Source organism: Silurus meridionalis, chromosome 13 (genome assembly GCF_014805685.1).
Source record: "Silurus meridionalis isolate SWU-2019-XX chromosome 13, ASM1480568v1, whole genome shotgun sequence".
Lineage (NCBI taxonomy): Eukaryota > Metazoa > Chordata > Actinopteri > Siluriformes > Siluridae > Silurus > Silurus meridionalis.
This window is the reverse complement of record NC_060896.1, coordinates 7,217,593-7,230,808: the sequence shown is the minus strand read 5'-3', so window position 1 is coordinate 7,230,808 and position 13,216 is coordinate 7,217,593. Positions and strand designations below refer to the sequence as shown.

Genomic DNA, 13,216 nt, shown 5'->3' with positions numbered 1-13,216 from the left:
CTCTCTCTCTCTCTCTCTCTCTCTCTCTCTCTCTCTCTCTCTCTCTCTCTCTCTCTTTCTCTTAGCTCTGTTTCTGACAGAAACACGTCACTTTCACAAAGAGGATTGCAGCATTAAGAGTGTGTGTGTGTGTGTGTGTGTGTGTGTGTGTGTGTGTGTGTGTGTGTGTGTGTATTTATGTGTGCGCGCTCTAGTTCGGAGGAGAAACTAGAGTGCATGCTGGGTAATGGAGTTTGTGTCAGGAGTAAATGCAAATCTTTTTTGTGCATGTGCATGCATGAACGTGTGTGTGAGTGAGTGACTCAGGTACTGTACATGCAGGTTTGTGGTTGCATACACTTTTGAAAATGTGAGCGTGTGTATGCTGTGCAATATGTGAGCAGGTCATGGAAACAGGTTTCTTCCACAAAGACAAACAAAGTCAAATCCCAAAGTGTGTGATGGTTGTGAGGGATTTAACCCATGAGACTGCCAGGTTGTGCAGCAGCACAAGACTCAGATGCACTGTTAGTATAAACATGCACATTGGTACAATATGTGGCAAATACTGTACACAGCTGCCATAGCGTGGGACTTATTTTTAAACTGTGCTTTTTTCAAGTTACATCAGTGGATTTCAAAGCTTTTCTTGTGCAGCCCAGGACCTCTACTACCTCTATCTCCCCATTACAGCAGAGATTTACTTCCTCTGCACATCACCCAGCCATTCAAATATAAGGCACAATAGGCAAATGCGAACCATCACGTTTGTTTACTGGAGCCATCAGAGCTTTTCATTTCTGAATTTTTATACCCACAATCCCAAGCCAAACATTTTGTATCACATTAGCAAGATGTCTCCCGGTTTCCTCAATTCAGGCTGGTAATATTTATACTAATATTTATCATCGAGCCCTTTCAGTTTGAGTGATCAGTGAATATAACTTTAATACTTAAATAATAACTATAACAACACTGATAGTAGTTGACACTTGATGTAATGTCTACCACAATGACATCTTAAAAAAAAAAAAACAAAAAAAAAACAGTAATACATATAACAGTAAGATAATATTCCCACTGGCCATCCATCACAGACATGAAGTGCCTGGCACCATTCCAGTTTAAAAAGTAAGATTTATTGTTTCTTCCTAGACGTATTCTAGGCAAAAAAAATACTGTTACCTGTACAGTCGATGTATACCACTATGATGTTGATTTATAATCTCTGATTGGTTGGCTGGTGGATTAATTTCCTTTAACAGCAGATCTAACAGAAGTGTCAGCTATTATACAAATTACCATTTAATATTATTGCACATGTCCCATTACATTACGTTGCTTTAGTGAAAATGACGCCTTGCATTAATGGAATAAATATTATGTGTAGTTATTGACATAGCAAAAACATTTATTTAACATTTGGAAGGAGTCTGTAATCAAAAAAGGCCTTTATTTGTCACCTATCGCTTACAGCAAATTTAGCAATAAAGTAGCATGCTAAAGCTCAAACCCCTGACCTCCAGTTTAGTAACCCATAACCTTAACCACAGAGTGTCTCACAATTTTCTAATTTATACAATGAGCAGTTGAGTAGCCTGTAGTGGTTTCTTAGTGGTGCTGAAATTTGAACCCATGACTTTCTGATCACAAGTCCAACATCCTAACATCTGAGCTAGCACAGCACTTAGCAGTGAGCTTGTCCCCATTTGTTATTATAACTCCCATATGCTGTTTCTCACTTCTGAGAAGATATTTCGAGTTCCACTAGATTTTGGAGTGTGCTTGTGGAGATTTGTACTCATTCAGCCACAAGCGTGTTAATAAAGTCAGGTACTGATGCAAGGTGAGAAAGCCTGAGGCCCACTGAGGCCACTTAACAACTTTCACTCCAAATAATTTAAACCATATCTTCATGGAGCTTGTTTTGTGCACAGCAGCATTGACATGCTTGTAACAATTTGCTCTCCTAGTTCAAGTGAAGAAAAAAATGTGATGCTACTGCAACCAAAGACATCTTTTACAATTGTGTGCCTTCAACTTTATCGTAACAGTTTGGGGAAAACCACATACGGTTGGAAAGGTCAGGTGTCCCAATTTCTTTGTCCACATTGTGTATATGAATAATCATATACACAGTTTTGTTTATTAAACCATGGTATGTGACCATGGTATAACAGAGACAATCTGTTTAAGAGTTTAAGTTTAAGAGTTCAACCCAGAATAGGACACCAGTGCATCTCAGGGTACCTTTCACGCACCTGCATGTTTTTTTGCATGGTGAATAAGGAAACCAAAGATGAAACTCATGTGAACATGAGGAAAACATAAGAAAAACAATCAAGTGTGCCAATCATAACAGAATTAATATACAAAAAAATATAGAAAATTAAGCAACAAGTAAATAGCTTTACTTCATATTTTATAAGAACAGTACATTTCACCGGGCCTTATCTCTTAATCCAATATTAATCAGCTAAAACTATTTACATCAGAGGGATTGGTTGATCTTGTAAATACACATGGATGTGTGTATGCCTCTGTGAGTGTATAGCAACAAAGATAATTGTCTCCATCTTGTCGTATTTCAATCCCCCTGATGACTTCCTTTGGCTAATTAGGATGGATTAAGAGCGTTACATAAACGGAGGGGGAAAATGATGGAGATTTTGCTTTATGTAAGAATTAACCCAATTTTGTTTTGTATTGCTCGTGACCATAATTACCAATAGTGCTATGATTACATTAATTAAATCATGCTCTGCCACTCATTCAAACACAAAGACACGAACGGACACAAGTAGGACGCTGTGTTTTTAAGGTTCCTCTGAATGGCTTCATTTGCAGGTGACAGAGTGCTTGTGACAGTTGTAGAGGGATTGGGAAAGGAAAGCCTCTTAGCCACTGCCTGCATGGCCCACTGCCATAGAGACAAAGCAAGGTTACAGCTGAGCCGTGAGCTTTCAGACAACATGGAGAGCAGGGCTTCATGACACTTTTCACAGTTGCAACCTGTTGCATTGTGGTGTATTTGCTCTTACTGAGTTAAATTTATTCATTCATTCATTTGTTTACTTATCAATTCACAACAGTTCAGGAGTTCATTGACTAATTTCCTGTCTTTACTTTAACAGCAGCCATTTGTGTGTGTGTGTGTGTGTGTGTGTGTGTGTGTGTGTGTGTGTGTGTGTGTGTGTGTGTGTGTGTTGCTTGTGTGAAACCCAAAGCAAATGCATGACCTTGTAATTCAAAACGAACATAAATAACAGATAAAAACTAAACGGATTATCAAATGTTTTATTTTGTTGTTGTTGTTGGTTTTTTTTGTTTTTTTTTACCAAATTTCTGTTGAGAAACTCTGATATACTTAGATACAGGTGTGTTTATAATAATTTTATATGAATTTAGTGATCAGTTGAGTATAAATGCTGGTATCTGCTGGTGTCAATCTAATAATAGTTACTGAAGCAGTATTTTGGTGTAACTAGAATTTCAGTTTTATAATGCACAAATATTATTTATTATTACAGTAATATTTGTTTTACTGCCTTCTAACATGTTCAATGTTACAACATTTACTCCCTCTATGTGTGTGTGTGTGTGTGTGTGTGTGTGTGTGTGTGTGTGTGTGTGTGTGTGTGTGTATATATATATATATATATATATATATATATATATATATATATATATATATATATATACAGTACAGACCAAAAGTTTGGACACCTTCTCATTCAAAGAGTTTTCTTTATTTTCTTGACTATGAAAATTGTAGAGTCACACTGAAGGCATCAAAACTATGAATTAACACGTGGAATTATATACATAACAAAAAATTGAACTGAAAATATGTCATATTGTAGGTTCTTCAAAGTAGGCATCAAGAGAATGCCAAGAGTGTGCAAAGCAGTAATCTAAGCAAAAGGTGGCTACTTTGAAGAACCTACAATATGACATATTTTCAGTTGTTTCACACTTTTTTATGTATATAATTCCACGTGTTAATTCATAGTTTTGATGCCTTCAGTGTGACTCTACAATTTTCATATTCATGAAAATAAAGAAAACTCTTTGAATGAGAAGGTGTGTCCAAACTTTTGGTCTATACTGTACTGTCTGTACATACATATATATATATGTGTGTGTGTGTGTGTGTGTGTGTGTGTGTGTGTGTGTGTGTGTGTGTGTGTGTTTTCTTTCCTTACACTAAGAGCGCCCTCTTGTGGCTCTGAAATACTCTCTGTAATAGCATTGTGACTTTTTACAGTAATAGCTCGGAAGTCGTCGGTAACTCGTGACTGACGAATACCGAAAAATTGCTGTTATGCCACTTCAGGACCCAAGATTTATGTTAGATGCACAGAAAGTACAAAAGATAACTTTTTTCAATTGTCATAACGTGTCAATTAACGGATTCATCAGATAAAAAAAAAAATTATGTTTTGCTTATTATAACTATACAAAATCCTAATTCAGGGTATTTATGTAAAAAATGCAAAAGCCACATAATGAGTTTAACTATATTTTGTACATTTCAGAAAACCTATAGTGGCTTCTTGTTGAAGAGTGCATTGGGGATTTCTCGGTAGGAGAATGCTGAGGATGGAGCCACCTGGAAGGAGGAAAAGAGGAAGGCCAAGAAGGAGATTTATGGATGTGATGAAGGAAGACATGCAGGTAGTTATTTGAAAGAGGCAGATGTAGAAGACAGGGGGGTATGGAGACGGATGATCTGCTGTGGCGACCCCTAATGGGAGAAGCCGAAAGAAGAAGAAGAAGAAACTAGGTAAAAAAAAAACAGAATAAGTCCATGTTATTAAGAGAGTAAACAGTCATTTGGAGTGTTATCTAGCATGGATGATCCTGACCAGCCACTACATTCAAGACCTATTTACCTGCTCTGAGATTAACTAGATCATAAATATGCAACTAGTAAAGAACACTTTTCAGCTGAATGTTTAGCGAAAGGAACCTCACCAAAGGAGGATTTTAAAATGAAAATACAGTCTAACATCATCCAAGTTCATTCATCCAAGTTCATTGCATATTAACAAAAGGGACCTGTATAACTCTCAATTGTTGTGTGGTGACCATGTACCTTAGATAAATTATTCAGGTCATGTTAGTTCAGCCTACATTTTTAAACATACTAAATGACAAACACTAGTCACACTTGTGAAACCATGACCATATGGCTGACATATTGAATTGTTTATTCATAACAAAATAATATAAAAAAAGGTTTAGCAGTGTAACAGAAGAACTGTAAAACAGGCACAACTGTGAAAAGGTATAGAATCGTTCCTGTAAAGTGGCTTTTGTTTTAAATGCTTCACTGACTTTCTAAACAGACCTGTGTTTACTGAGGAAATAATCACTTCCCTTTTTAGTCATCCTGATCAAGACACTTGATTACCTGATGTAGACTGAAGAGGTTCCGGCCTGTGCTGCTCCTTCTGCAATTATATCATGATTACTGAAGTGGCTCATCATTTGATTTGAATAACCCATGCAAACTAATTAATTCAGGAGGATTGCTTAGCACTTAACACTTGTATATAGTGTAACACACATATATATATATATATATATATATATATATATATATATATATATATATATATATATATATATATATATATATATACTAAACTTTTGATGTACCACTTGTCTCTCGTATGTCTCTCCATGATTTTTGTTCATGATCATTTTTGTAACATCGTTCCAAGCTGCTCTTTGTTTCTTTGTTTATGTTGTGGTTAGTTTTATTGTGTTCGTTTTGTTCGTTACATGTCAAAATGGTTAAAAATTATTAAGTGGTTTTGAATTCGGAACCCACAGTATGCATACAGTATTTACATTGCTCTTTATTCACATTGTCACAGCATGTTGGTTAACATGTACAAAAAAAGAACTTGTTATGTAATGTACCCAAACCAAAAAAAAAAAAAAAACCCCACAAAAATATATTCACTGGGAGGTAATTAGCAATACTTTAGCCAAGCCTAGCAGTATGATCACAGTATGATTAACTTGTGCAGCTCCTTTTATGCAAATTGTTCAATATCCACCCTACTCTTCAATAAACGACAGTTCCACTGGAACAATTCTTATAGCTTTATCATGACAGGCATTACAGAAGTATGGATACACACGCTCAGTGAATGTGTGTAAAAAGGTATGCACATGAGTATCATTGACAGGGTTGAAGAATGAGACACAACCTTCGTCCCAATCCAGTAGCACTCGGACCCGCTGAAGTTTTTCCTTTAGGTTGATAGGAGTCAACATCTCATCTGACAAGCCTTGGCCATATTTCCCCTTGTAGTAACCTATATACCATAAACCCTGCTTTGAGATTTCTTTGCGCTTATGTGCCGTCTCGGAGATCACACCAACCGCCCAGGCTGAGTTGTTTCCCACCTCGACGTCCCAGCAGTGTCTACCTGAATCAAATCCTTTAGAGCCGAGGGCACTCGAATAGTCAGTGAATCTCAGTGGGTTGACTATAAGCTCTTGACTGCTGTTATGAAGTTCCATTCTGGTCAAATTATCAGTCAGGTGTAGGCAGGGGTGAGCTGTGTTAGGGTCAAGGATAACTGGACCTGGAGGATAGAAGAAAATTATATTAATTAGGTTTAGAAAGAACTCGTTGAAAGAAGGGTGTAAATTCTTATTTTGGGTTTAATCCAATATACATCCAATCCAATATTACAGAAAAGGAGGTTCTTGAATGAATCATTGAACAACTATGACAATGTTCTTAGGTTTTCAGGGAAAAACAAATAATATCCTGGTCAAAGAAAATTAAATTAAAAAGTTTGAAAAAAGGGCCAAGCATTAGCTGGCAAAATATTTAGCTTTTAATGATCTTAACTAGAAATCATTGGTCAGGAAATGAACAAGAACTAAACACAGAGAGTGAGTTGTTGAGGAGGTGAATTGAGGAGTAGCAGATATATTTTGTGAACCCACTTATGCTGAATTTGACGTCAAACATTTGAATCATAATAATGACTTTACATTTGGTACAAGAACAGTTCAGTGTAGCCAAACCATACAAGTAAATGGTGGCACAAGAGGTTTTAGGAGTGTATTTGTTTAATTCTTGCTAATCTTTTGATCATTGATCTGTTGTTAAGACCATTATTAGCTTGGGCTTGGGCCATTTTCAATTGTGATTGAATGTATTTTATCAGCTCGAAATCATGAAGATATTAGACATGGCATTCTAGAAACACCAGATTTGAGCACAACGGTTGAAATTGGACTACACTGGTTTTAAAAACAGATCAGATTGGACTATGACATTTTAGTGTTTACACTGACAAGGAAAAACAAATCAATGTAACATCTGATTTAAGTAACCTTTTCCTGCAATCTGAAGTCCATATCAATATACAATTTCATGTACTGAAATCAAACATGCACAACTGAACTCACTATATTTGATAATACTCAGCATCTTCTCCCAGACTCTGAACCTCAGGTTGCCCAGATGCTTTGCCACATCAATCAGTGATGCAGAGTTGATCTCAGGATCATTCTCCTCACTCTCAGTCCTGGAGGAACATTCATGGGTCAGAGCTGTTAGAGGCTTAGACTCAAAACCACAGACAAAATAAAAATAAAGTACCTTGAGATAAAATATACATACCTTTTCAGAGTAGTTTCATGGTTCTAGAACAAAAAATAAGACATGATCAGCTTTATGTTCAATTAAAGACACATTTTTAATACCATAAAATGTCTTGTGAATCTTTTTCACCTGCAGGAATGAAATATTATTGGCTCCTATTCCTTGCTCAATAGTTGTAACTTTGTCCGAGAGAACTAAAATGTCTCTGTCGAGTTGAGTCAGCTTCATCACGGCTGCACAAACTTTCTGCTTCTCTTCTTCCCTCACAGCAGACACTCTTGCACTTTCTTCATCCCAAAAAAACTGGTGAATCTTCTCAAACTCCTCCCTGATCAGAGACTCAGTGTAGTGGGCCTGACACTGGAATAATATTGACGAGAGACATGACTACAACATGCAGTATCTCCATAAAGTATTTACATTATGTTTAAATTTAGACTCCAAAATATAGACCAGGCTCCAAATGGCAAAATTATCATGCTTTTAGTGGTCTTAACAACAAACCATTGATCAGAAATTGAGCAAGAATGAAACAAATGCATTTCTGAAACTTTCTGTACCAATATTTGCTCGTTCACTTTTGCTTCATTGAACTGTTCAATAGAAACAGGGAAATTCAATGAATGAAGCTCATTAATATTAAATAGAACAACACCCCGGCTCATGTTTCTGTAAAAAGCTCTTCCATAGTAAGTTACTTTATTTAGTTGTTTAATTCTTGCTAATTTCCTGATCAGTGATTAGATGCTAGAACCATTAAAAGCTCAATGCTTTGCCATTTGGAGCATTTTTTTTTAGCCCAGGAGTGTAGCACTGTTTCTGTACTTCAGCGATGAATGAATTCAATTTTTTACCTTAATATAATGCTCAGTTTGAACGCAGGCACGTTTTGCATTTCTGAAGAGTTTCAGGCGCTCTTTCAGTAGTGCCAGTTTTCTTTTCATATCCAACTAGAAATTGGGAAAAAAACAACAAAACAGGTAAACAATCCAGTAAAGCAGGGATTTTACCTTTACATCTTCTGCCATTTCCCCCTTAAGCGTTTTTTTTTTAATGGTGATTTACATGTCATGAAAATCAAAACAAAGTAGCAATGCTAGTTAGTACGTTTATTAGTTGGTTTGCCAGATAGGTAGCGACCAATATATTGATTCATAAAAGCACAGTTTCAATATTTTTGTGAAAATCAAGTGAATAAATAGTAGTTATTTATGTTCACAGTTCTTAAAATGAGCTTTAGAGACTCCTCGGTTTTATTTTTATTTCTTATTAATTAATAAATATTTTATCATACAGTATTAAAAGGTTAAAAGTTAAACGTCTATATATTTATATGGGATTAAATGCAATGTTCATTTACTTCAGTTAGCTAAGTAGTATTTGTATGCTACCATTAAAAAGTGCCACATATTTGCAATTTTTGAATATCATCACATTCATTACATCCTAATTTCTGCTGTGATCATGGGGGTCTAGTAAACATCAGCTACACATAAAACTCAGATACAGAAAATCCAGTTATTTAATTAATGTAAGTATTTGTGTAGTGTGACAGAAGTAAAACACTATGACCACCACCATACCTTTAGATCTCCTGCCACTTCATCAAGCAGTTGAAAGCAGTGTTTATGGTGTATTTTTAAGCTTTGACACTCCATGCACACAGGCTGTTTATCCTCCAGGCAGTAGTGTGTAAGCTTCTTGTTATGCAATGCACAGAGGATCTCTGCTCCACTTGAAGCTGGCTGGTTGGTCTCCTGTACAACAGCATCACACAGGTTCTTTAAAGCCAGATTACATGGAGGACAATTTACTGACGACTTCGTTCTGCACAGAGGACATGTGGGAGACTCAGTGTGTTGCCAGAACTGTTCCAAACAGAGCCGGCAAAAGCTGTGAGAACACATCAGGAGCACGGGATCCCTGAAGACATCACGGCACACAGGACACTGAAGATAATCCTCAAAAAGAACTGGACACAAAGCCATTGAGCAAGTTTAAATTCGTCCTTAGTACTAAGCTCTAACTTTAATCCACTCTCTCTCTCTCTCTCTCTCTCTCTCTCTCTCTCTCTCTCTCTCTCTCGCTCTCTCTCTCTCTCTTTCTCTTTCTCTGTGTGTGTCTTTTTCTCTCCCTCTCTATCTCTCTCCGACTCTGAACATCTGACAGGTATTTAAATACTGTAATTTAATGTGGGTGCTTTCTTGATGCGAAGCTAACATAAGGGGCAATTTGCATTTTTTTTTACCCCAACCCTTTCTGAGCATTTCTCAAGAAACGTTCTTCCTGATAGGGCCAGGCTTCGCCAGAAACAGTCGATGTTGATTGAGATAAAAAGATAAATGCGCATTTTCCACTACTGACTTCTGGAGAATTTCCCAGGTTTTGGATTCACACCAGAGACCACTGTCTGTCTTCTGCAAACAGTTTTAAGTTCGTATTTTAGTGGCAAACAAACAGACAAACAAACAAAAATGTCTAAAGGTAAATAGGTCAAGTATTTATAGATCCAAGGTCTAGAGCATATCAATGACAATTTTGGTTTACATTTATAAAGTAACGATTATAAAAACAGAATGCCAAATTTTCTACAAATCTAGTGAAAAAATACAAGGCTTTAAAATAGAAGGAGGTTAAATATTTGTGCAATGCAATTTGATGCTTTTGAAAAGAAAACCAGCTTAACCTGTCAGAAGCTTGTCCAAAGCGTCCACACAAAAGTCATCGGTTTTTATTTCTTTTCAAATAGCCTTTGACAAAAGAATGTATTTAAAATCATTCATGCAAATACATGCACAAATTCATGTACAGTTCTTTATGAACGCAAAAGAGGTACAAACGGCAACAACATAGAGTCCTTGAAAATACTAGATTTAAATGCAATCACTCTTTAGACCAAAGTTTAATAAAATTGTCAGCAAATGTGCAATTTGACCTTCACCGGAAATCACAAGAGTGCACAGTCTCCCTCTGTAGTGTAATCAAATTTAAATTTGAAGTGCTAAATTAAACATGCCATGGAAAAATATATCCTGGCCTTTTTCCAGACATCAGCTGTATAGTTTTCGTGCCAATCTGCAGCCTCACAGTGCAGTTCTTGTCAGAGAAGAGTGAAACCTGATTTGTTTTTCTGCTACTGTACTCCATTCATATTTATGGCATTTGGCAGATACCCTTATCCAGAGTGACTTACAATAATTTTATTCATATAACTGAGCAGCTATTGGGTTAAGGGCCTTGCTCAGGGGGCCAGGAATGGCAGCTTGGTGTGGCTGGTATTTGAACTCATGTCCAATGCCTTTACCACTAAGCTACCACCCTACTATTCACTTTGAGATTCTTTGAGAGTGCATTCTGAGATGCTTTTCTGCTCAATATGGTTGTAAAGAGAAGTTATTTGTATAACTGTAGCCTTCATGTCTGTTCTGACTTCTCTCATCAACAACGCATTTACACCCACGGTGTGTTGGTGTTGTTGCTGTTGTTCTTTGCCATACTGCATTGACAAGGTATTCCCTCGTTTGTTTAGTATGAATACATTTAATATGAGTCTTGTATCCAGTTCTTTAAATTTTTTAGATGAATTGAAAAATAGAGGACAAAAAAAAGGAAAAGTCGCCCAGGTGAAGGGGTCATGTTGCACAAATTATTGTGCAGTTGTTAAAAAAAACAATAAACCACAACCAATGTGATTTTAGAGTTTTATAACCTATGCCTCAGCTTATCGGGAGAATGTGTATGATCATACAGGAAGCAATGAAGGGTTAACAGCATGTTGATCCACACGTGTGTATTCCTTAGAAAATGATCAAGAAAAACACTGGGTTTTAAGTCTTAAGTATATTGTTATCCTGTATTGCGACATATTACGATTCAACTGAAGTAACTGGACTATTTCAAGGAACTAAAAATGTTTTAATAGTAAACACGATGAACAAATCTTAGCTACAACTTTATATTCTAGTCAATTATATATTTTAGTATCACACTTTTTACAAAAGACATCACACAAGACCTTTAAATGGATGTCTGGATAATCTGGATTTGTTTATTTCACTAAATAAAAACTAATTATATAAATCTCTTGTCAAAAGACTATTAGGAACAGGATATCTCATCAGTACAGTATACAGGTTTACACCTGTAAACAAGTGTTGACAGGATGTTCAGTAAGAAACTATTGTGAATAGATGATTTTCTGATTTATATGATTTTATTTATAAGATTTAATATTTATAAGATTTAAGTTTTTGCATGTACTGCCACCAAACCTGATTCATCAGTGCGAACATATAAACATATTTGTGACCTTTGGTGAGCTTTTCTATGTAAGAAGGATTAATGGACAATGACGTAATCATTTTCGTCTAAACAATCTAACAATTGTTTGTCTGTAACAAGGATGAAAAGACCTTGAAGCAAGAGAAAAGGGGGTTTATTAGAATATTCGTCTGAGCATTGATATGGAAAGTCAGCCTTTTTTTGAATTCATGTTTATACTTGTTTTTTTTCAGATAGTTTGAACTTGGAAAAAATTTACTTTTATAAACTTTTAAGTCCCGAGCAGAAGTTTTTACTGTTCTCAACTCATCACCCGGTAACTCTGATATTTCATCTTATACTGCAAAAATGTACCATATGAATATGAAGGTTTTAAAACTTTGTGTCATGTAAATACACCGTGTACTGTGTGTGTGTGTGTGTGTGTGTGTGTGTGTGTGTGTGTGTGTGTGTGTGTGTGTGTGTGTGTGTGTTCGTGCAGAGAAAACCAGTGAGAGCGGATGCAGGTGCAGGTAAATGTGTTTAATATACAAGCATATAATCTGAAACATTAGGCAAAGTCATGCTCGTGCAACAGGCAAGGGTCAAAACAGATAGACAAATAAACAAGTTACTTTGCGAAGGGGAAGTGAAGACAAAGGGGTATTTATACAAACATTCTAATCAACACGGAAACGGGGCACACAAATGACAGGGTGGGGTGAAGACATGATATGAATGAATCAAAACACAGCGTGAATAAAACAGAAGCACATGGAACATCAAGCAAAAACAATGCACGCAAAGAGCATACGCTTCGTTGTGGCTAGCATGCTATGCACTGCTACAAACGAAGTGAAGAGGGGATTATTTGACACTCAGTATATGTTGTTACCCAGTTCTTTCTTTTTACTGTTGTGAAAATGATCTAAATTATAATATTTTTTATTTATTGATGATATATAATAGGTTGAGCTGGTAGCACAGTAGTTAAGGCTCGTAGTTAATGATTAAAAGGTTAGCGGTTCAAGCCCTGGTATTGCCAAGCGGCTATTCTTGGGGCCCTTGAGCAAGGCCCTTGACCGTCTGTGCTCTAAGGGCACTGTATCATGGCTGACCCTGTATTCTTTAATAAAATCAGATGCACACAGTGTAAAAAAAAAAAAAAAAACAGTAAATATATTATTCTGCTGTAACAATAACGTGTAAGTCTGTAGAAAAACACTGTAATACTGCACAATAATGTGATGATAAAGTGTGTGGCAACATCATTGCTGTAAAGGCTGAAAATACAGATAGTGGTTGGTAACCTCGCTGCCAGTATGTTCATTTGCAAAA

General features: G+C 36.3%; 1 protein-coding gene across 1 annotated transcript; it reads right to left on the bottom strand.

Moving 5' to 3' along the window:
- Nucleotides 1–5,694: 5,694 nt before the first annotated feature.
- On the bottom strand, nt 5,695–9,843 carry LOC124395373 (E3 ubiquitin-protein ligase TRIM35-like). Its single transcript, XM_046863810.1, has 6 exons — nt 9,202–9,843; nt 8,473–8,568; nt 7,748–7,978; nt 7,637–7,659; nt 7,423–7,541; nt 5,695–6,584 (listed from the first exon to the last, which is right to left on the bottom strand). Exons 1-6 carry the CDS (start codon nt 9,604–9,606, stop codon nt 6,052–6,054), a joined length of 1,407 nt encoding a protein of 468 aa, XP_046719766.1. The 5' UTR covers nt 9,607–9,843; the 3' UTR covers nt 5,695–6,051.
- Nucleotides 9,844–13,216: the final 3,373 nt, after the last annotated feature.